Genomic DNA, 23,170 nt, shown 5'->3' with positions numbered 1-23,170 from the left:
GCAAAGGCATGAACGGCGGACGACAAAGGCCTTTGCCGTCAGCCGCGGACGGCAAAAGGCTCCGGCAAATTAGGCTACGGTAAACAGCTACTTTGCCGTCTGCTTCCTGGCGGCTGACGGCAAAGGCCCTTTGCCGTCTGCCGCGGACGGCAAAGAGAGCGGATGGCAATAATTGTGCTCTCATTCCGTTAAGTGGCTAACGGCAGGCCTTTGCCGTCCGCCGCGGACGGCAAACTTTCTAGTGCCTTTGCCGTCCGCCATATGATGTCATCTACACGTCACTACATGGCAGGCCTTTGCCGTCCGCCGCTGACGGCAAACTCTTTTACTCTTTGCCGTCTGCCACTGTAGGCAAATTGACCAAATGGGTCAGCTCCCAGGAAGCACAGCTGGATGCCACGTGGCCTCTTTGCCGTCCGCTGCGGACGGCAAAGAGCCCGTTGCCGTCGGTGGCAGACGGCAAAGAGCCTGCATATTGGCTCTTTTTTCTGTTTTTTATTAAATCCAACAATTTTCATCACAAATATATATGACATATATAGATATATTTCACAGCAAACATATAAGATATATATGATATATATGACAACAATTTTCACAGCAAACATATAAGATATCCATCCAACATGCAGAGTTCCATCATACATAGTTCCATCACATATGTTCCATCCAACTACCAAGTTCCATCATACATAGCATAGTTCATCCAACTACCAAGATACATGCATAGTTCAACAATACAAAAGAAACAGAGAAAGGGATAAGGAGCACTCCATCTATGCAAGCTTTCGTCAAGTGAATGAAATCTGCAAAATGAAAAATAAGAAAGTTAGAAATAGGTGACTAGAACAAGAAGACTAGAACAAGAAGAGCATGTGATTTATGGGCTAACTTACGTGAAATGGATCATATATGAGCTAACTAAGTTGAAATGGGTCGTTTATGAGCTAACTAAGGTCAAATGGATCGTTTTTGAGGTAACTAAGGTGAAATGGATCGTTTTTAGCTCACATAGGTCAAATGGATCATTTATGAGCTAACTTAGTTGAAATGGATCGTTTTTAGCTAACTTTGTTGAAATGGATCATTTATGAGCTAATTTAGTTGAAATGGATCTTTTTGAGCTAACTTTGTTGAAATGGATCATTTATGAGCTAATTTAGTTGAAATGGATCTTTTTGAGCTAACTTAGGTGAAATGGATCATTTAAGAGCTAATTTAGCTGAAATGGATCGTTTTTTAGCTCACTTAGGTCAAATGGATCATTTATGAGCTAAATTAGTTGAAATGGATCGTTTATGAGATAACCTAGGTAAGATGGGTCATTTTGGAGTTAACCTAGGTGAAATGGGCCATTTTAAAGCTAACGTAGGTAAAATGGATCATTTAGGAGCTAATCTAGGTAAAATGGGTCATTTTTGAGCTAACTTGGATGAACCGCATCATTTATAAGCTAACCTAGGTAAAATGGGTCATTTTGGAGGAAAAGAAGCTAACTCTAGGTCATTATGGTAAGCATATTGGAGGAACTAAAGCTAAGTCTAGGTCTCTATGCATTTGTTAAGCAAAACACTAGAGAAACTTACCGTGATCAGGGAGGTGTAGGAGCGGGGTGGCTAGTGCCGCTACCTGGAGAAGGATTGTGCGATGCGTTTCTGGAGTTAAGCTGCACCAAAGATCATTTCCAATGTCTCGTTAGCATTATGACACTCAAATGTTAAGACTAGCAAGTAATGTCCATTCAAATTAAACTCACCGTGCTCCCAGGAGCAATCACTGGCATCGGCGGAGCGGGCTGACCGGACTTCTCGCACACAGACTGCACATTTGGTTTTCACAACGGAGTCATACTAGTTAGTAATGAGACTCAAATGTTAAGACTAGAAAGTAATCTGCAGAAGAAACTTACCACAAGGAGCTCGTACATGGCCCTTGCCTGCATGTCATTCCGTGCCCTCTCCTCCTCCATCATCTTTCTCGTCCTCTCCTCCATCTCCCGCTGCCTCTCCGCCGCCTCCGCCAGAAGTTTCTCCGTTCTATCTCTCTCAGTCTGTATAGCAGCCTGCAACACCACTCACATGACCATTTGTAATCATTGATGGAAGCGCACACAATGTAATGGAGAAAGATAACTGAGTACGTATCACTAACCTTGATGGCGAGTTGCACTGGCCGTTCACGAGGCCTTATCTCAGGAGCGGAGCTCGACTGGCGCGCCTTGATCTCCGGGAGAGTGCTAGGACAACGGATAAGTCCATCTCCAATGGCTATGGAGCCATGGGACCTCCCGCCACCAGATATCATCACCAGCTCTGGATCAATGGGACCCTGGCTCGGGTTAAAGTCCTCCCCTTTCCTCGCCTTCCCCTCATCTCTATATCTCACGAGCTTGTTGTGGGAGGAGATGTTGGTGAAGTTGTTTGCATCATCGAGGTCAGACTGAGAGAAAGCCTTGACTTTCTTGAAAGAGGCAGTGTGGGCCATGGCATAAGGTCGTACACCTCTGGCACCTTATCCGCCTTATTGTAGCGTGCCATCATCGAGGTCAGACTGAGAGAAACAATGAAAATAGTAATTAAAGGGCTCAAGCTAGCATGATGAATGAATTGCATGAATCATGAAGCAAACCACATACCCAGTTGCGCCCGAACTGATATAAGTTGGAGCTGCCTTGATGGTGTGGCACACCTTCCATTTGGGCACGTTTGTCCTTGGCCTCGTTGTGGAGGGCTAGCCATTCTTTTGAGCACCACTCATCGACCAACACCTCCCAACAATCCATCCGATCCGCACACCATCTCGGAGGCGCCTAAGTTAGCAAATAGAAACTTGAGCGCTACAGCTAAGAATTACTAAATGAAGGAACTTAAGTAGAAGGCCTTAAGAATTACCTTCATGTACTGGTCCTTACTCAGGAACTTATCGCGGCACGCCGGCTTGGTCTTCTTGATACCACGCAAGGCGTAGTAGTCTCGAACAGCCTGCACTCGAGCCTCGTGCCGTAAGTTCTGGAGTAGGCGCTTGCAGACGTTCTCGATAACATGTGCCGCGTCCTCCTCGTATCCCTCCTCACACCTGTAGAATGTCTGCAATCAAATGAGACAATATTGATTAGTACAATTAATAACTAGCTAGTTGAAGATGTTTAAATGTGTAAAGGAGAAATTACCCAGAACTTTCGGATCACCATGTTTGCCCTCGTGTCGCACACGACACCGTCGATAATCTCATCCGGCGGGGCCGGGGCAGCCACGTAGTGCTCCCAGCTCAATCCAAGCTCTGGAAGCCTACCCTCACCAGGCAACGTGACAAACCCCGGGAAGTTTTGCCGGCAAAGAACTCCAAGGACGGAGTTGGGCCGGTGGACACTATGATGGTGGTCCCAACCCCTGCAGCATGACAAGGCCAACGCATTAGTTATTTGAAGAAACGTGAATGCAGAAGGTACAAAAATATTAAATGCATTTACGTACCTCTCCCCATCAGGGAAAATCAACCACCTCTGCTCGCGGGTCGCCGGCACGGACAGGAGCCGTGTAGCACCACGCTGGTAGACGGTGCCACCCTCCTCCTCAAGATCAGTCGGCTCCCCGCCATCATCAGCATGGCCACTCGGCTCCTCGGGCTGATCCGGCCAGGTACCCCATCCGGACGTGTGCTCCTCCGGGGTCTCGTGGGCCGAACTCTCGTGGGCCGAAGGCCAGTCGACCCGAGGCTCGTGGGCCCAAGACCCGTGGACCGGAGTCCGTGTAGCCTCCTCCTCGGACGAGTCCACCCTAGCAGTCACGTGCTCGGGTGAAACAGCTGGGGGTGGCGGCGAGGAAGGCACCGTAGCAGTCACCCTACCTCCTCTCCCGCGACCACGTGCCCCACCTCCTCTCTTCCTACCTCGTCCCCTGCTGGGCACCGCGGTCGACGAAGAAGGGCCCGGCGGTGTGGACATACTGTCCAGCAACGCTCGGCGGAGACGTGCGTCTGGAATCGAAGACCTCAGACCACGCGCCGACGAAGAAGGGGCCTTGGCGCGCTCCCGACCAGCGCCCACCATCTTTCAACACCTGCCATGACAAATAGTAAACGAAATTAGTACAACATAAAAAAAGACCGACATGAATAATAATATGTGTATCACTTAAGTGTATCATCATCAAGTACAACATTAAAAAATTTAATACCTGACACTACTAATAATCTCGATCAGTATCATCAATAAATGCATAATCATCATCATCACTATAATCAATGACGGGCTCATAGGGTTCAGTGGCATCAACATGTGGAAGGCCACCTTGACGTAATCGGTCAAGCAATGACAGGTCATCCGCAGCAGTAACCTCTTCTTGTTCCGGCTCTTCTTGTTCCTCCTCTGGGGTGATGTCGGATTCACTGTCGCTGTCTACTTCAATGTTTTGGGGTGAAGTATAGCGGTTCTTGAAACGCTTTTTGGAAAGACGTGTCTCTTGGAAGAATTCTCCTTCATATGTGTCTGGGTTAATGTGAGGTTCATAATCCTCTTCCTTTGGGGGAGATAGTCTAGCACGTGGCGGCACTTCATAAACGACATCCCAACCTTTCAGATTTGGATTAGTTTGGCAGGCCCACGGTAGATAGAATACTTGGGTCGCCTGTTGAGCCGTAATATAGACATCAGGAACATCTAAATGGGTGCTTTGGTTGATTTCAACTAGCCCTATATGTTCATGAGTCCTTCTAGTCTCCTTCGGCTGAAACCAATAACATTTGAAGACTACGACATTCGGTGGGTTTTCACCATAGAATAGAAGTTCATAAATTGCTTCAACTCTCCCATAATACTCGGTACCTCCTTCGCCGATAGCAGATACACAAAAATTTGTAGACTTTCGGTCGGCCATAGATAGCTCTTTGCCATAGGTACGAAAGCGATACCTGTTGATGTCGTATTTGTCAAATGAACGGACCTTATAGTCAAAACCATTAGCGACTTGGCTCAATTCGGCGTCCATAGACTCTGAATTAGCCTACAAGTTTAATATGAAAGGATTGTTGCATTACGCACAAATTAGCGAATGAAACCGGGATAGCCGCCTACAAATTAGCCTACAAGTCTAATAGAAATTACCGTTTGTTTGAACCAAGAGATGAAACCGGGATAGCCGCCTCCTTGCTTTGCGAGAAGCTCATACTCTTCGACATAATCCTTTTGGATCACCGCTCCATACGAGAATAAGGCGACGTATCGACTGTATGAAATATCCAGGAATAAGAGCAGTTCAAAGGAAATAGAAGTTGCGAAACTATGTACCGAGAACTTACTCGATGTACGGCCGCACTTCTATCAGGTTGTTGAAGATATACAACGAAATGGTCCGCCATTGTTCGTTATCCAAAGATACTGGATTTGAAACACTGGCTGGTGCGAGATTCCCTTTGAATAGGCGGAGGTTGGATCCACCCTTTTTAGGGTCGTCAGCATTGTACCGAGGCTTCGGATTATGCAAATGACGATTTTTGGCTTCGTAGTGTGCTGTCACGAAGTTTGCCGCCTCCTCAGTGATGAATGCCTCAGCCATCGATGCTTCAATTCTACGTTTATTTTTACATTTTTGTCGAAGCGTCTTCTGCATCCTCTCAGTTGGGTAGCACCAACGATTTTGCACGGCCCCCCCCCATTCTTGCCTCGGTCGGGAGATGCAAAATCAAATGTTGCATTGGATTAAAGAAGCCCGGTGGAAAGATCTTCTCTAACTTGCAGATCAACTCCGGCGCCAACTCTTCCATTTCTTCTAGCACGCCAGGCGATAGTTCTTTCGCACAAAGAACACGGAAGAAATAGCTGAGTTCTGCCAGTACTAGCCATTCATCCTCAGGGATGAAGCCACGCAACATCACCGGCATTACCCGCTCAATCCATATGTGCCAATCATGACTCTTGAGACCAAATATCTTCAATTTATCAAGACTGGCTCCCCTCTGTAGATTCGCTGCATACCCATCGGGGAACATCAACTGCATTTTCACCCACAAGATAATTTCCCTCATAGCTGGCCTTCCAAGATTGAACCATGCCTTTGGCTTCGTCCAGTTCTGCTTTCCTTTCGGTTCTTTCATGTTTTGTAACGGCCTATCACATAGCGCCTCCAGATCGACTCTAGCCTTAGTATTATCCTTTGACTTCCCATCTATGCCGAACAATGTACCAAAAAGTGCCTCGGTGATATTCTTCTCAGTGTGCATCACGTCGATGTTGTGTGGGCAAAGGAGGTCTTTGAAGTAAGGCAGATCCCATAAGCATGTTTTGTGAGTCCAGGCGTGCTTAGAATTATACCCCTTGAAGTACCCTGGACGCTCTGGATCTGGCCCGAGAGCGTTTAACTGATCCAGGGTCTGTTGGCCTGTCAATGCAGGTGGTGCAGAGTTTTTGACAACTCTACCTCTGATGAAGTTCTTCTTGTCTTTCCTGAACTTATGGCGAGGATTCAGAACTGTCTATGCATGTCGAAGCAAGAAAACTTGCGATCGGCCTGAAGCCAACGAAACTCAAGAGCTCCCTTGCATGTGGGGCACGGGAACCTTCCATGCACACACCAGCCAATGAATAGCGCATACGCCGGCAAGTCATGCGTCGAGTACATGTACCAGACACGCATTATGAAGTTCCGTTTGCTATAGGCATCGTATGTCTTGAACCCATTATCCCAGGCTTCTTGCAATTCGTCCTTAAGCGGTTGCATGTACACATTCATATTTTTCCCCGGATAGTTGGGCCCTGGAATTATCAACGTCAGGAAAATGTTCTTTCTTTGCATAATCTGTCCGGGGGGAGATTGAGTGGAAAGACAAATACGGGCCAACAACTGTATTGGGCTGCCGTCATACCAAACACATTGAACCCATCCGTGCTGATGCCGACTCGAGGATGCCTCGGATCTGCCGCTTTGTCACCATGTAATTCATCAAACTTTTTCCATGCAACACCATCCGATGTGTGTACAATCATCAGATTCCCATCTGCATCTAGTTCGGTTCTTTTGCCCGTTTTGTGCCATGTCATCTGTCTGGCCGTCTCTTCGACCATGAAAAGACGTTGAAGTCTTGGTACGATTGGCATATACCGAAGAACACTAACGGGGATTTTGGTCTGTGTCTTCTCACCCATACCATTGTCTACCACAACATACCTGGAAGACTTGCAAATGGGACAATAGTTCAAGTCCGCATAGTCAAGCCTAAACAAGACACATCCTTTCTCACAGGCATGTATGTTATCATAGGGCATCTTCAGTGCACGGAGGATTTTGTCCGACTGGTACAGGTTTGCAGGCATTACATGGCCTTTGGGTAGAAAGCGTCCAAATACTGTCATCATTGCATCGTAGCATTCTCTGCCCAAGTTGAACTGAGCCTTCAGAGCCATTACTTGTGAGATGGCATCCAACTGACAAAGCTCAGTGTGCTCATGGAGCGGACGTTTTGAAGACTCCAACATTTCATTGAAGGCCTTTGCAGATTCCTCCATCTCCTCGTCTGAATCCCGAGCATCATCAATGTCTTGCACCATGTTTTCCATCCCGGTACCATGCTCGTCGGTGCGACGACGATCCACCTCAGCTCGGTCACGTTGGGCAGACTCACCATGAAATGTCCACACCGTATAATCGGGCGTAAAACCACTCTTCTGCAGGTGTTTGCCCATTTCAGCCTCTGTCCTCTTTTCCCAATTGCCGCACCGTAAACAGGGGCACCAGGTTTTCCTCTGGCCATTTGCAAATGCGGCTCGCACAAACCCCTTGGTTTTTGTGAACCATTCAGTGCTCCATTTGTTCTGACCAGTGTGACCGGTGTACATCCACGCATGATCACTCATCTTGACTTTCAGAGCTACTAGACACACAACAAATATATATATATATATATATATATATATATATATATAATTCACCATGTATATATTCATCAGTTGATCTACTTTGTCAATTTTATTACGTCCATGCAACCTACACTCTAATAGGTAATGATAGGTCCTAATCCCACCCGAGTATGTTTAGATTTGGTTCATTTTCCCATGCTATGCTCCGGATCCTACGCAAAATTTTGGCAGCACCTCCCCGCTGTTCTCCTGATACACGTCTCTGCAATAAACAGAGAGGATGTGTACCCGGAGAACAACAGGGGAGGCACTGACGAAATTTATGCGTCGGATCCGGAGCAAAGCATATGGGAAAACGAACCCAATCTAAACATACTCGGGCTGTCCATGGATAGCGTTGGACAATTTGAAAGAATCAAGGTTATAAATATGCAAATGCATGCATATTTATAACTATGACGCTTTCGAACGGGAGACACATATTGGTTACGCATACTGATGATTCAAGACACATATATAGCTAGCTATCAAGTTTCATCGGAATAGATCAAATAATTAATGGGGGAGGAGGACATGTCATTTGTGCTCACCCTCGAACGAAGGGGCAGAGCTCGTCAAACGCACGGCGAGGTCGTCGAACACCAAACCTCGCAGCGATGAAACAACTGCACATTTAAAACTACCCGATCAACACAATTATATATGATGTTTTTCATAACAAAATCGAAAAATATATGACCTAACTAATAATTCACAAATATATGACCCCGTCGGCCTCTGGAAGGCCAAAGAACACCTTTTCGGGAGGTGTCGGGGGTCGGGGTGTCGTGTCGGTGTCGGGGTGCCGTGTCGGGGTCGGGGTCTCGGGGTCGGGGTGTCGGGTCGGGGTCGGGGTGCCGTGTCGGTGTCGGGGTCGGGGTGTCGGGTCAGGCTCGGGGTCGGGGTGTCGGGGTCGGGGTCGGGGTCGGGGTCTCGGGGTCGGGGTGTCGGGGGTGTCGTGTCGGGGGTCGGGGTGTCGTGTCGGTGTCGGGGTGCCGTGTCGGGGTCGGGGTGCTGTTTCGGGGTCGGGGGGTCGGGGTGTCGTGTCGGGGTCAGGGGGTTAGGGGGTCGGGTGTCGGGGTGTGGTGTCGGGGTTGGGGGGTCAGGGGGTCAGGGGGTCTTCGCATTCTTCTACTACTTCTACTTCTTCTCATTCTTCTACTTCTTCTCATCCCCCGTCTTCTACTTCTTTTCTTCTTCTTCTTCTTCTTCTTCTTCTTCTTCTTTCTCCTCCTCCTCTGAAAGATCGTGGATGTCGCCTAGAGGGGATGCTCCCCAAGAAGCCACTAGGGCCACCGTAATCTCCTCACGCCCTCGCACAATGCAAGATGCCGTGATTCCACTAAGGGACCCTTGAGGGCGGTCACCGAACCCGTACAAATGGCAACCCTTGGGGGCGGTCACCGAACCCGTACACTTTGGCAACCCTTGGGGGCGGTCACCGGTACCCGTCAAATTGCTCGGGGCGATCTCCACAACCTAATTGGAGACCCCGACGCTTGCCCGGAGCTTTACACCACAATGATTGAGCTCCGAACACCACCAACCGTCTAGGGTGCCCAAGTACCCAAGAGGAACAAGCTCAAGGGCACCAAGCACCCAAGAGTAATAAGCTTCTCAACTTGTAACTTCCACGTATCACCGTGGAGAACTCAAACCGATGCACCAAATGCAATGGCAAGGGCACACGGAGTGCCCAAGTCCTTCTCTCTCAAATCCCACCGAAGCAACTAATGCTAGGGAGGAAAAAGAGAGGAAGAACAAGAAGGAGAACACCAAGAACTCCAAGATCTAGATCCAAGGGGTTCCCCTCACAAAGAGGAGAAAGTGATTGGTGGAAATGTGGATCTAGATCTCCTCTCTCTTTTCCCTCAAAAACTAGCAAGAATCCATGGAGGGATTGAGAGTTAGCAAGCTCGAAGAAGGTCAACAATGGGGGAAGAACACGAGCTCAAAGGATAAGGTTCAATGGGGAAGAAGACCCCCTTTTATAGAAGGGGAAAAATCCAACCGTTATGTGCTCAGCCCGCACACGAGCGGTACTACCGCTCCACGAGCGGTACTACCGCTCTGGCGGAAGAAGCAGGCAAAAGGAGCAACCAAACATGAACCTTGGGGCGGTAGTACCGCTTATAAGCGGTACTACCGCGCACCCCAGCGGTACTACCGCTGGAGGAGCAGAACACGGGACAAAAATGCAGTAGCGGTACTACCGCCCGACCGGAGCGGTACTACCGCTTATAGGCGGTACTACCGCTTATAGGTGGAACTGCCATGCCTTACTGCCGTGCAACTACTGCAAAACTCGACACGAAAAATGCAAGACCCAAAATCGAGGCGGTACCAGCGCGGAACCGTAGCCGTACTACCGCTTATGGCCATAGGCGGTACTACCGCTTTGGACAGCGGTACTACCGCTTGGGGTGACAAGCGGTACTGCCGCTCTGGCCGCGGTACTACCGCTAGGAAACCAAAACTGCCATAACTTCTGCATATGAGCTCCGAATTGAGCAAACTCAAGCTTGTTGGATTGAGAAAGACGAGTAGCATCAAAACAGCAACTGGTTATAGTAAGAAGAGGCAGGGGAGGTATGCCAAAAATAGAGGAGTGAAACCTCCAACCGAGAAGAACCGGCATAACCTCCAACATCGAAAACATCATAGAAGATGCGAGTGAACTCCGTTTTCGATGAACTCGAGCTTGTCATCAAGATGACCATAAGCTCCAAAACTCACAAAGAGAAGAACCAAACAAGAACCAACAAAGATGATGCAAGGATGCAATGGTTTGAGCTCTCTATGAACGATACGATCAAGCTACTCATTGAGAGCCCCCCTTGATAGTACGGCAATCGATCCTATAACCCGGTCTCCCAACTACCATCATGAGACCGGTAAAATAGAAAACCTATCAAGAGCAAACCTTTGCCTTGCACATGGTCCACTTGAGCTAGATGATGACGATCTTGACTCCCTCAAGTTGGACCACCTTTCTTGGTTGTGTTGGCTTGATGAAGACTAGTTGATTGCTCCCCCATACTCCACTATGGGTGAGCCACTCTTCCGCACATCTTCACCAGTCCATTGTCACCACAATGGACGGCAAGCTTCAAGCATTTGATCTCGTCATGATGCTTCACTTGAACTTGCGCACCGCAACCTAACCTCACAAAGAACTCTCACGAAGATCATGGGTTAGTACACAAAGCGTAATCGACAATGCTTACCACACCATGGGATCGCTTGATCCCTCTCGGTACATCTTGTGCGCTTTGTGTGTTGATCAACTTGATTCACTCTTGATTTAGTCTTGATCAACCTTGACTCTTTCCAACTCTCTTCATTTGGATGATGTCTTGAAGGTAAACATGAATGATCACACAATCTTCTTCTTCAAGACATGCTTGCAATAAGCTCTACTCTCACATGACCAATCTTTGGATAATTCCTTAATAACACCTTGGTCACCACATAAACTCCTTGAAACCAACACATGGACTTCAAGAAAAGCCTATGGACAAATCCTTCAAATATAACTCAAGGCAACCATTAGTCCATAGAGATTGTCATCAATTACCAAAACCAAACATGGGGGCACCGCATGTTCTTTCATCCTCCTCCTCCTCCTCCTCCTCTTCTTCTTCTTCTTCTTCTTCTTCTTCTTCCCCCTTCTACTTATTCTACTTTTCGTCTTATTTTTTCATCTTTTTTCACTTCCTTTAATTATGACTATTTAACTAAAACCTAACACTAGTCTAATATAATCCAATCTAATTAATCTAATCTAGCTAACTATATAACCTAAACCTAAACTAATTAAAACTAAACTATTTAAACTAATTAAACCTAAACTAATTAAACTAAATAACCTAAACTAATTAATTCTAAACTGAAAAAACTTAAACTAAAAAACCTTATCTAAACAGAAAAGAAAAACAAAAAAACAGAAAAGAAAATAGGACACAGGGGGGCGGCAGGGGCTCACCGTGGGGGGCGGCGACGGGCGGCAGCGAGGCGGCGCAGCGATGGGGAGGGGAGGGGCAGCGATGGGCGGCGCTCCTCGGGGGGCGGTCGACCCGCGGCTGCAGCGGCAGCGGCAGCGGCGGTTGGTCGGGGGTCGGGGGCGGGGACGGGCGCGGCGGTACGGGGCCTGGACGGCCGCGGCGCGGCTGGCCAACGTGGAAGGAGCGGCGGGGCCGCGATGGAGGTTGGGGAGGGGTGCGGGGCGGCGGGGAGGCCGGCTACGCCGGACGGGGTTGGCGGCGGCACGGGCTGGTGTGGGCGGGGCGATGTGGAAGAGGCGGCGAGGGTGCGGTGGAGGTCGGGGCGCCACAGGGGAGGGGTGTGGGGCGGCGGGGCGGCCGGCTACGGCAGACGGGGTCGGCGGCGGCGGCGCGGGTGTGGGTGGGGAGGGAACAAGAGCGAGAGAGAGTGGAGAGAAGAGACAGAGGACGGGGGCGGGACGGCCGTTAACGTACCCGCCTCTTTGCCGTCCGCCAACGGTCGGCAAACATTCTTTGCTGTCCGCCAACGGACGACAAAGAGGTGGGCTTGGGTTGGTTACACAATAACTGGACCCACCAACCTCTTTGCCGTCCGCTAGCGGACGGCATAGTTTCTTTGCCGTCAGCCAGCGGACGGCAAAGAGTTGGCTGATGGCAAACACCTTCTTTGCCATCAGCCACTTTTTTGCCGTCCGTTTTCGTGTGGCTGACGGCAAAGACCTTCTTTGCCGTCCGCCAGCGGACGGCAAAGAGATGGCGGACGGCAAATAAGCTAATTCCAGTAGTGATGTCTACATAGTTCTCGAACCCGTAGGGTCCGCACGCTTAACGTTCGATGACTATCGATATTATGAGTTTATGTGTTTTGATGTACCGAAGGTAGTTCAGAGTCCCGGATGAGATCACGGACATGAAGAGGAGTCTCGAAATGGTCGAGACATGAAGATTGATATATTGGACCATGTTATTCGGACACCGGAAGTGATCTCGGAGGTATCGGATAAAACCGGAGTGCCGGAGGGTTACCGGAAACCCCCCGGGAAGTTATTGGGCCCTTAGTGGGCTTTAGGGGAGAGAGAGGGCAGCAGCCAGGAGAGTCCGAATTGGACTAGGGGAGGGGGCGCGGCCCCTCTTTCCCTCTCCCTCCCCCTCTCCTTCCTTCACCCTCCTAGTAGGACTAGGAAAGGAGGAATCCTACTCCTACTAGGAGGAGGATTCCTCCCCTCCTTGGCGCGCCCATAGGGCCGGCCGGCCTCCCCCTTGCTCCTTTATATACGGGGGCAGGGGGCACCCTAGAACACACAAGTTGATTGTTTAGCCGTGTGCGGTGCCCCCTCCACAGATTTCCACCTCGGTCTTATCGTTGTAGTGCTTAGGCGAAGCCCTGCGTCAGTAACTTCATCATCACCGTCATCACGCCGTCGTGCTGACGAAAATCTCCCTCGACACTCAGCTGGATCTAGAGTTCGTGGGACGTCACCGAGCTGAACGTGTGCAGATCGCGGAGGTGCCGTACTTTCGTTACTAGGATCGGTCGGATCGTGAAGACGTACGACTACATCAACCGCGTTATCATAACGCTTCCGCTTTCGGTCTACGAGGGTACGTGGACAACACTCTCCCCTCTCGTTGGTATGCATCACCTAGATGGATCTTGCGTGTGCGTAGGAATTTTTTTGAAATTACTGCGTTCCCCAAAATACAGGAGCAAATCATGAACTACACAACGTAATTGCAGTAAAGAGATGAATTAATGTATATTGATCAATAAGACAGTTACAGCTATATACAAATGAAGGATTATATCCTTTATAAGATAACAAAGAAACAGTAGCACTTATACATATGAACAAATAGAACCAGCAGCCAACTAATAAAGAAACTAGTATGTGCTATATGAGAGGAACAATAACAACTATAAGACCAAGACAATTGCAAAGATAGACCAACAGTAGGGTCATACAATGCTTCGATCCCATCATTGCAGCACTAGTTCAGCAACAAATCAAATATAACAGTAGTTCCATTGGTTCAGCCAACAAGTTAACAAAAGTTTATTTCCCAATACTAACTTTGCAACTTGTGATAATAAAGAAAACAAAGCTCGACATCACAGCAACAAAAGTGGTAGACTGGGAGCCTGGAACCATGCACACCAAATCGCAGAGCAGAAAAATAGCAGTACTACCTGGAGCAATAAGAAACTCAACGAACTGGGGCAACATTTGGAAGGAGACAAGCAAATGCTACAACAGTCAAGTCCCCCTCCCCTCTCCCACTCCCCCTCCGTCGCCCCCGCGTGGGCGACCGAGGGGTCTCAACCCTCCGCCGTCGACCCCCTCCTCCTTCCCGCTCTCCCCTCCATCGCCGCTGGTGGTCGGTGCGGGCTAAGCCCGCGCGTGCGATGGCGGCGGCGGAGGCATCGCCCTCTCACTCCGGGCAAGGGATGCCCGGGATCTCCGATCTCGAGGATGAGGCCTCGATCTATGGCAGCGGCGCCAATCTGGCCCACGACGGTCTCCATGAGCGCGGCGGCATGGCGGCCGGCCGGTTCCTAGGGGCGGCCGTGGCGGCAGCCTGGCGATGCTCGGCCTGATCTGGGGCGGCGGCCCTTAGGCTGGCCTCCACGTCCGGGCGCGGCGGGGCAGGTGGGCTGCCGGGGATCGGATCGGGCAGTCGGTGATCCTCCGTCGGTTTTCGCGGCGTCAGATTTGGTGGTTCCCCTCCCTCCTGCTGCCTCTCTCATCATCCTAGTGGTTTGCGGCTGCAAGTTCAGGTAATGGTGAGCTCTGGTAGTGTACCTTGGGTCCGGGGGAAACCTTGGCCGGTCTGGCCGACCCAGCGGCGGTGGCGTCCATAGGCGTCACTTTCCTTCATGAAGGCGCAGCTGAGGGCCCAATCTATCCACCCCGATCTCATGCCGGGCAAAAACCTACAATCCTCTTCGGATTTGGCGGCAGCGGTGCTTCACGTTGTGACCTTCCCGGAGGTGTCGCCAGGGGTCTTGGGGCTTGGTCGGGAGTGCAGAGGAACTGCAGGTGGAGGGGATGGGACCAGCGGCAGCAGGTGGTGTCCACGAAGGAGGTGCGCCGTTGCATCTGACACGTCGACAACGGCGGTTCCCAGCGGCATGGAGCAACGGGGACTCGCTGCTGGGCGTGTGTTGATGGATGAGAGCAGGATGGCGGCGTTGTCTGGCGTCGTGGTGGTGTCGACGACAGCTAGACCTGGCAAGGTTGATGCATCAGTACAACTCTGAAGATGGATTGTTGGCAGTTGGCGGCGGCGGCCTCTGGGTGTGCGCCGGACCGGTGGGTGCCCCATACCCGGCAGGTGGCTTGGTTGGGGCCTCAAGTCTTAGATGTTAGGTTTGGCTGCGAGGTCTGTTTGGTATTAGGCCCAGACTATCGGCATCCCTTCATCAACTTGATAGGAGTAGCGACAGATGTTGTCTAGACGGTGGCTTCAGTCTTAGTGATGTATTACTTTGTAAGGTCTTTTGTGAATAATTAATAAAGTGGCTGCATGCATCGTCCAGGCTCAGAGGCCGGGGGTCTTCCTCCTTTTCCAAAAAAAGTACTACAACAGCTAGCTAGGCTGAATTGAAGATTAACCAAAATCATATCAAGTATTTTGTTGAGCATGATTATACACGGGAAGGGGAAGGGGTTCACAGTAGGGACCTTTAGGTCATGGCGTGGCTTGCATCTCTCCTCCTCATGTGCATTGGTTTGCATCCAATCCTTGCAGTCCAATCCATGGACGTTCCTCCCTCCCTGCATCGCTAGAACAACACGACACTTAAATTTCATCAAGTTCCATTGCTACTGAATAAAAGAGGAGCATGATGTATATGCTGCATAAAACATACATGAAGAAGCAAGCTGCTTGAAAACAGAGGAGATCCATGATGGTTGTTTTCATTTGCAACAGAAGAACTAAAAAAATGCGCAAGTGTATGCTATCTATGGATACACCAACTACATCAGTACCTAGCACCCAAATTGAGGAAAAAAATTCATTCATATACAGCAGCCCAAACTCAACTTTGAGAGAGCAGTTGATTAACATTTTTTTGTCGGGTCGAAATTTTCACAAATAGAAGCACTCCAGCAGCTATCAGAATAAATCATAGAGGCCGGCCGAACTAATTGGCGCACTCAAAGGATACAAGAGAGCGGCCGTCACGTCACTCCTGCCATCCCTCTAAATTTCACCCCTTCTCCCGACGACGACAACCACCCCGCAGACACACCTATCAACATCTAATCTCTTTCATTTTTAAGAACTTGCAGGTGTGCGTCAGTATATTACAAAATGGGTGTGGCTAACAGTCAATCGATTAAAAACTAGTTTTGGGCCAGTCGATCATTCTGGACCGTCGGATGCAAAATCAACAGCCAGATCATCTTCTTCAACCTCTAGCTCATCTTCCTCCTCTGACCACCTCGTGTACCACTGGTCGGGCCGCCTGCTGCCGCCTCCCCCCTGCGCTGGCGGCGCTCCCGCGACCTCCCTCCCCTGAACCACCCCCACCGCTGGTCATGCCGCCCCCTCCCCCCCTTCCCCCCCACACACACCCCCCAACGATGACCGGTTTTTCTCCAGCGAACTTGCACCGCTGCTGTGCTGCCTCCCCCAACCTAAGATAGATGATGGGGTAGCCTGCCAGCAAGCTTCTTCCTCTCCTCCGGCGAGCTTCTTTCTCCCCTCCGGCAGTGTCTTCCTTCTAGCGAAATCGACTGACCCAAAATCGAAACTCGGGCGACTGTCATGTAGCTGTTGTCTTACAAACTCGGGCGACTGTCATGGAGTAGATTACAATAAGAGGTTAAACGAGGCGGCGACAAAAGTGTGCAAATATAACCCACCACCCCCACATTACCACTAATAGATTACTCTAGCGAAGCTACCTCTAAGGCTCTAACATTTCTACATCAGCGTTGCGTCTCGTCTTCGTATTTGGGAAATTGAGTGATGTCTTTGCCATTTTCATTTGTGAGCAACTTGCCCATAGCAAAACACGTTTTAGTTTTTTTGCAAACTCATTATAACTGAAATATATTAAGGCAGGCTATCTTAGCATTGAGAAAACCTTTGCCACCTCCTTCATGGATCTCCTATGTTTGTAAATCTGGCCCATTTTTCTCCCCATTTTTCCGTACATCGACAGCAGTCTTCATAATTTGGTCTGCTTCTACTCTTCCAGCCGAAAGCTTCTCGGCCATGGCAGCGGCCGCCTCTCCATCTCTCAGTCTCCCTCCACCAGCGCAGCGCGCCACCCCAAAGCCGCGCCGCCGCACGCCGCCGAGAGACGTGGTCTCGTGGACGGCTGCCATCGCGCGCCCGGCGCGGGAGGGCGACCTGCCGGCGACGGCCGCGGCGCTCTCCGCCATGCTCTCCTCCCCCGTCGCGCCTGCGCCCAACGACGTCACCCTCCTCACCGTCGTCTCTGCCTGCGCCGGCGCCCCCTCCTCCCCGCTGGCCCAGCCCCTCGCGCTATCGCTCCACGCCATGGCCATCAAGCTCTTCCCCGGCCACCTCCTCCTCTGCACCTGCCTCGCGCGGTTCTACCTCGCGTCCCGCCTCCCCCACCACGCCCTCCAGCTGTTCGGCTCCATGCCCGTCAGGTCCGTGGTCACCTACAACACCATGATAACCGTCCTCATGTGCAACGGCCTCGTCGCCACCGCGCGCGAGGTGTTCGACGGAATGCCGGACCCGGATAAGGTCTCCTGGACGGCGCTCATCGACGGGTGCGTCAAGAACGGGCGCCACGACGAGGCGATCAACTGCTTCCATGCCATGCTGCTGGACGGTGTCGAGCCAGACTACGTCACGCTGGTAGCTGCTATCTCTGCAAGTGCCGAGGTCGGCGCGCTCAGTCTCGGTATGTGGGTGCACCGGTTCGTGACCAGGGAGAGGCTGGAGGGCAACATCCGCATCGCCAACTCGTTGATCGACATGTATGCTCGGTGCGGTCAGGTGGAGTTTGCACGGCTGGTGTTTGACAGCATGAGGAAGCGGACGGTGGTCTCGTGGAACTCGATGATCGTCGGGTTGGCAGCCAACGGAAGGTGCACGGACGCCATCGAGCATTTCGAGGCAATGAGGAGGAAGGGGTTCAAGCCAGACGCTGTGACGTTCACGGGCGTCCTAACGGCCTGCAGCCATGCTGGTCTCACCGACGAGGGGCTGAGGTACTATGACGCCATGAGGGAAGAGCACGGCATCCGACCAAGGATGGAGCACTACGGGTGCGTGGTTGACCTGCTCGGCCGGGCCGGGCGCCTGGACGAGGCCATGAGCATGGTGGCGACCATGCCGATGCGGCCGAATGAGGTGGTGCTTGGAGCCCTGCTCGCGGGTTGTCGGATTCACGGGGACGTGGACATGGCTGAGCAGCTGATGCAGTACCTCCTCGAGCAGGACCCTGGCGGCGACTCGAACTACGTGCTGCTGTCGAACATCTACGCCGCCGTCGGGAAATGGGATGGGGCCGGCAAGGTCAGGGGCCTGATGAAAGCCCGGGGGGTGAAGAAGAGGCCAGGCCGCAGTGCCGTGGAGATCGACGGCGACCTGCATGAGTTTGTCTGCGGTGATCGGTCTCATCCGCAGGCTGGGGAGGTGTTGGACATGCTTGACCTGCTCAGTCATGAGATGGCAGGGCGTGAGGCCGTGAGTGAGCATTGAAGACTGGAGGCTTTCAGTAGTCACCATGTTCTGCGTTTCGAGCGTTTGTACAGACTACTGCTTTGCTTGCCCATCCACGAGAACATAAGACGAAAAGAGCCAACGGTTGATTAGAAATCTGTTGTACTCCGTATTTGCAGTTCTACGGTCATTGTGACTCCCATTACATGTACAGTGTGGGGAGAGGCATCCAACATGCGCAGCAAGCCAGTAACACAGGTGATGAATTGACCTTTTTATGTCAGACAGATGAGAAGTATCAGTGTTAAATTTTTAGAAGCAAATTTACAATGCTTGTCATCTGATGCTCATCTCGTGGTATATATGTGATCAGCTCAATCAAGCATATACACTGCATTTCTGGAAGGTGAAGAACAACACAAGCTCCTGAACTGATAGCGTTGGTGTTGCTGTGGAAATATTGGACTACTACATTTTTCTTCGATTATATCACCCGTAATGTCTCACCTACTTGCTCCCATATCCCTGTCAAAAACAATAACAGTAATTACTTCCATACATTGCAGTCAGAAGATCATATATTCACTTGTGCTCACCTACTCCTCTTTCAAAGGCAAGAGGGAAAGAATATACATATATTTATCTGTGCACATTTTTTCTCTCGACTATATATAACTATGGTGACCTCCAACGACTAGATAGGTAAGAAGAGAACATGGTGCAAACAAAAAGATACACCCAAACAAGCATTTCCCTGGTTTGCGTTACAAGAGAAACAAAAAGGCCTTCTCCATAGGTTGGTTTGGAAAAAAAATGTTAGGAATGAGCGACACCAGAAAGGCAGAAATAGTCTCCTTGTACACGGCTGCTGTTTGGGGCCATGCCTTAATCACGACGTCCATGATCAGGTGTATTTGGAGTAAGACGAAAAGGATCAAACATCTATAGAGGCTACTGCTTTGCTTGCATCCATGAGAACATAAGAGGAAAATAACCAATAGTAGATTAGAAATTTGTTGTATCTTTAGTTCTTTGGGTATCGTGAAAACTGAAAAGGATCCAACATGTACAGTAATACAATAGGTGATGAGATGAATCTTTTGATGAGCAGGCCAGAAGTAGCACTGCAGATCTTCTAAGCAAATCTGCATACATGGCCGTGTATGCGCATCTCGTGCTATATATGACATAGACACTGAGATTCTGGACCTTCTGTGGTAGAAACAGATTGTATTTCCATAGGAACTGAACTGTACAGGTATGGAGCAAGATCACAGTCAAATAGTCCCTCCATTCCAAAATAAGTGCCGCGTGGCGTGGTTTTACCTCAGGCACTTATTCTATTCTGGAACGGAGGGAGTAGTTAACAACATGGACAATAGGATCAGTTTGCATTGGCAACAGTAAGTGAACTGTACAGGTATGTAAACACGGTCGAAGAGTGAACTGTTGTGTGAGCGCTTAGCACCCCACACTGTAAATCTTTCATTCCACACTCTGAGACTAGGCTACGGGCTCCATGAGAAACAAATCCTATCAGCCAACAACAAGGTACCTCTTAAGTAAACATATCTCACTCATATTTCAGAGCTACCTTTCAACTGAATGCCGATAGGTGCTCCTCATGTTGGAAGCTAGCTATCTCAATGTTGAAATCTCCGGGAAACAATTAAAGCGGGAGCGTGAACAAGGAACACTTTTGGGCTGTAGGATCATCTTCACTCCTCGGTATCACCCACACCTTTCCACATGCGAAATTAAAAGCTATACATAGCGATGGAGACAAGTCATTATGTTTGCAGTGAAACCAACTCAATCTTTTAACGAGTGAGTTAGAACTTAGAAGAGATGAAAGCACCCGCATTTCTTAATGAGGAAAAGGACGAAAGACTTACCAGCTTATGTACAAGCAAATGTGTTAGCAATATGTACATCGCACGCCTTAATGTTGCAGTGGTCTCTTCACAAAAGGGTGCTCCAACAGCTGAGCAGCAGATGGCCGGTCCTTTTGGTTTGCTTGAACACACTTTGCTATGAAATACCGGGCATCTTCTGATAACGTATTGAGAATTTTTTGTGGTATTCCCCTACCAATTTTGAGCAAAGCATGTGTCTACATGGCAGGAGAGAAGATTGCATCACAAACAATAACAATACACAACTCTGATATTAAGAAAACCACAAGATCCAAATACAGGGAATGGGTTCGCTACTTTTTTTTGCGGGGAAATGGGTCTGCTACTTGTATCTATGCATTTCTAATTTCCCTAATAAATACATCAAAATAGACAACAACAATATAGCGGTAGATTTTTTGGGGGTGCCCACTATACATTATGATACTTGCGCATACAAATGTCATGGAATTCATAGTCCCCTCCCCCTAGGAAGATAGCCCTTGATCTTTCAATTTTTAAAATTTAGCTTAGTATGCAGCTCCAGTATACCAGCGCATTTAAGTTACATGTCTTGCAGTATTTAAAACTTAGAAGCTGTTTCAGAAAACTAAGGTGACAGAATACGCACCCATTCCATATCAGGGTATGGAACTTTGGCGGTCAGCATCTCCAAAACTGTACAGCCAAGACTCCATATAACTGCTGGAGGTCCATGTGGCTTAGCCTTAGCAACCTGAAAGAGAGCATACCATCACAAAACGTACACAATTGGTACAATAACAAAAGAGAAAAGTATACTTTTCATCCCTGAACTTTGGGTGAAGTCTAAATTTGATCCCTCAATTCTGAAACCAGACAATTTGCACCTTTAACTCTTGAAACCGGATAAGTTCCGTCCCTCCCCCAACTCAAAGTGGTATTTGCCCTGAGTTAGCATGGTTTTGACCCTGGTATTCCTGTTGACTGCCACCTCATCATGTCCTTCCTCTCTCCCCTCGTACCTTCTTCTTCTTATGGTGGTCATTTTATCAAGCACCTTGTTCGCCATCGACGAAGTCCGACAACCAGATGGCACAGCCGGCACCGGCGGGCTCGTGCTGCTGCTGCTTCTGGCCATGTGCCAGCGAGGCTGCAGCGAGTGGTAATTGGCAATGGGGAACGTGACGAAGGCCTCGCGCTTGAGCCAGACGTTGGCAAGGCCGTGCGCAACACAGTCGAAGCGGCCGGACATGTTCGGGTCTAACCCTAGCTCTCTCTTGCTCTCACGCTGGAATGTAGGAAGAAGAAAGAGGAGCATTGGTGTTTGGCGACGAACACCCGCTGCGCGTACGGCAAAATTTTCTTTCAGCACAAACTGTTACAACTGGTTGGCAACCATCGAGCGGTCTACGGATTTTATACCCAGGCCGGTGCGCGTACACGCGCAGCCCACCCCGCCCTGCTGCATGAGCACGAGCTGCATGCGCGGCCGGCTCGCAACAGATTGCTAGCTCACGCGGCAGTACGCTCACGCGCACACACACGCCACACACGCACTCCTGGCTGTTGCACGTGACGCGGCAACGGACCGGCGACAGGCTCGATCAGTGCGGCACACGCACATGATCAGCACTCATACCGTGGCTTATTCCAACAGGACATGGCGCGGTAGGTGCGCCGCAGGATGCACTGCTTCGCAGCCATGGTGGCGCAGAGCTCGGAGGAGTGCTGGCATAGTGCGATCAGCCGGCAAGGAAGGAGTCGTAGGCGTCGACGAGGAACACCGCCTTCCCGTTGGGCATCTCTATCACCCCCTCCTGTCCAGTGGCGGAGCGCCATGGCGCGCGGGGCAGGGTCGAGGGTGCAATGCGAGCGTCCAGGAGGCAAAAGAGGGTAGGGCAGCGGACGGGAGCGGGTTGGTGGCCATCGGGCGATGCAGACGGAGGAAGGCGTGACGGCGACTCGCTGGACTGCGGGCGGTGGCGCGCACGAGGCGCTGATGGCGGCGGGAAGCGAGCTGGGTTGTGCGGCTGAGCAGGTGGAGTCGGGATGGAGAGGAGAAGGGGAAGAACGGGGAGGTGGAGGATACAGGAGGGCGGCGCAAGGGGCGCTCGTCGGCGGCGGGGTCGAGGGCATCCGCGAGATAGAGGAACCGGGACAGCTCGGGTCTCCCTTGCCGCGTCAGCTTTGACCGGTAAAAACCGGCAGAGTCAACACTAAAACCAGATCAGACGAGAGAAGGGACGAACTTTGTCTGGTTTCTATAGTTGAGGATGCAAATTACCTGGTTTCATAATTGAGGAGTCAAATCTAGACTTTGCTAAAAGTTAAGGGACAGAAAATATACTTTTCTCATAACAAAATATTGCTTGCAATTTGCTAGATCAAACTTGCTTCCCAAAAAGTACAACCGTGCTTCCCGAAAAGGTTATGCTAGAAGCAGAACTGTGCTTCCCGAAAATGAAAAGTATAGTTGTGCTTTTCGTAAAAAGAAGTTATGCTTTCCAAAAAGAAAAGAAAAACACAATTTGTGCTTCCACGAGAAGCAACTCCCAAATAGAAAAAACACAACCTATACTTCTCCGAGAGGCACAACTGTGCTTTCCGAAAGAGAAAAGCATAGCTATGCTTCCCAAAAAATGTAAAAAAAGAAAAGAAAAAACACAAGTGTGTTTCTGGTTCCGCATTTTTCCAGTTTTTGATTTTTTTCCCATGGTTTTCATTTTTTTTGGCTCTCGGTTTTCATT

At 50.0% G+C, this 23,170-nt stretch overlaps 1 protein-coding gene and 1 long non-coding RNA gene across 2 annotated transcripts; one reads left to right on the top strand and one right to left on the bottom strand.

The window, feature by feature from the left end:
- The first annotated feature begins 17,021 nt into the window (after positions 1 to 17,021).
- Positions 17,022 to 19,123, top strand: LOC123145663 (pentatricopeptide repeat-containing protein At1g05750, chloroplastic). The gene is made up of 2 exons (XM_044565129.1): positions 17,022 to 18,804; positions 18,920 to 19,123. Exon 1 carries the CDS (start codon positions 17,119 to 17,121, stop codon positions 18,583 to 18,585), a length of 1,467 nt encoding a protein of 488 aa, XP_044421064.1. The 5' UTR covers positions 17,022 to 17,118; the 3' UTR covers positions 18,586 to 18,804; positions 18,920 to 19,123.
- A 124-nt stretch (positions 19,124 to 19,247) lies between these two features.
- Positions 19,248 to 21,793, bottom strand: LOC123145665 (uncharacterized). The gene is made up of 3 exons (XR_006472362.1): positions 21,073 to 21,793; positions 20,442 to 20,659; positions 19,248 to 20,310 (listed from the first exon to the last, which is right to left on the bottom strand). It is a non-coding gene; the product is annotated as an uncharacterized lncRNA (long non-coding RNA).
- Between the last annotated feature and the right edge of the window lie 1,377 nt (positions 21,794 to 23,170).

The sequence above is a fragment of the Triticum aestivum genome, chromosome 6D, assembly GCF_018294505.1.
Source record: "Triticum aestivum cultivar Chinese Spring chromosome 6D, IWGSC CS RefSeq v2.1, whole genome shotgun sequence".
Classification (NCBI taxonomy): Eukaryota; Viridiplantae; Streptophyta; class Magnoliopsida; order Poales; family Poaceae; genus Triticum; species Triticum aestivum.
Note: the sequence above shows the minus strand (reverse complement) of the source record. Positions and strands in the feature narration are given on the sequence as shown.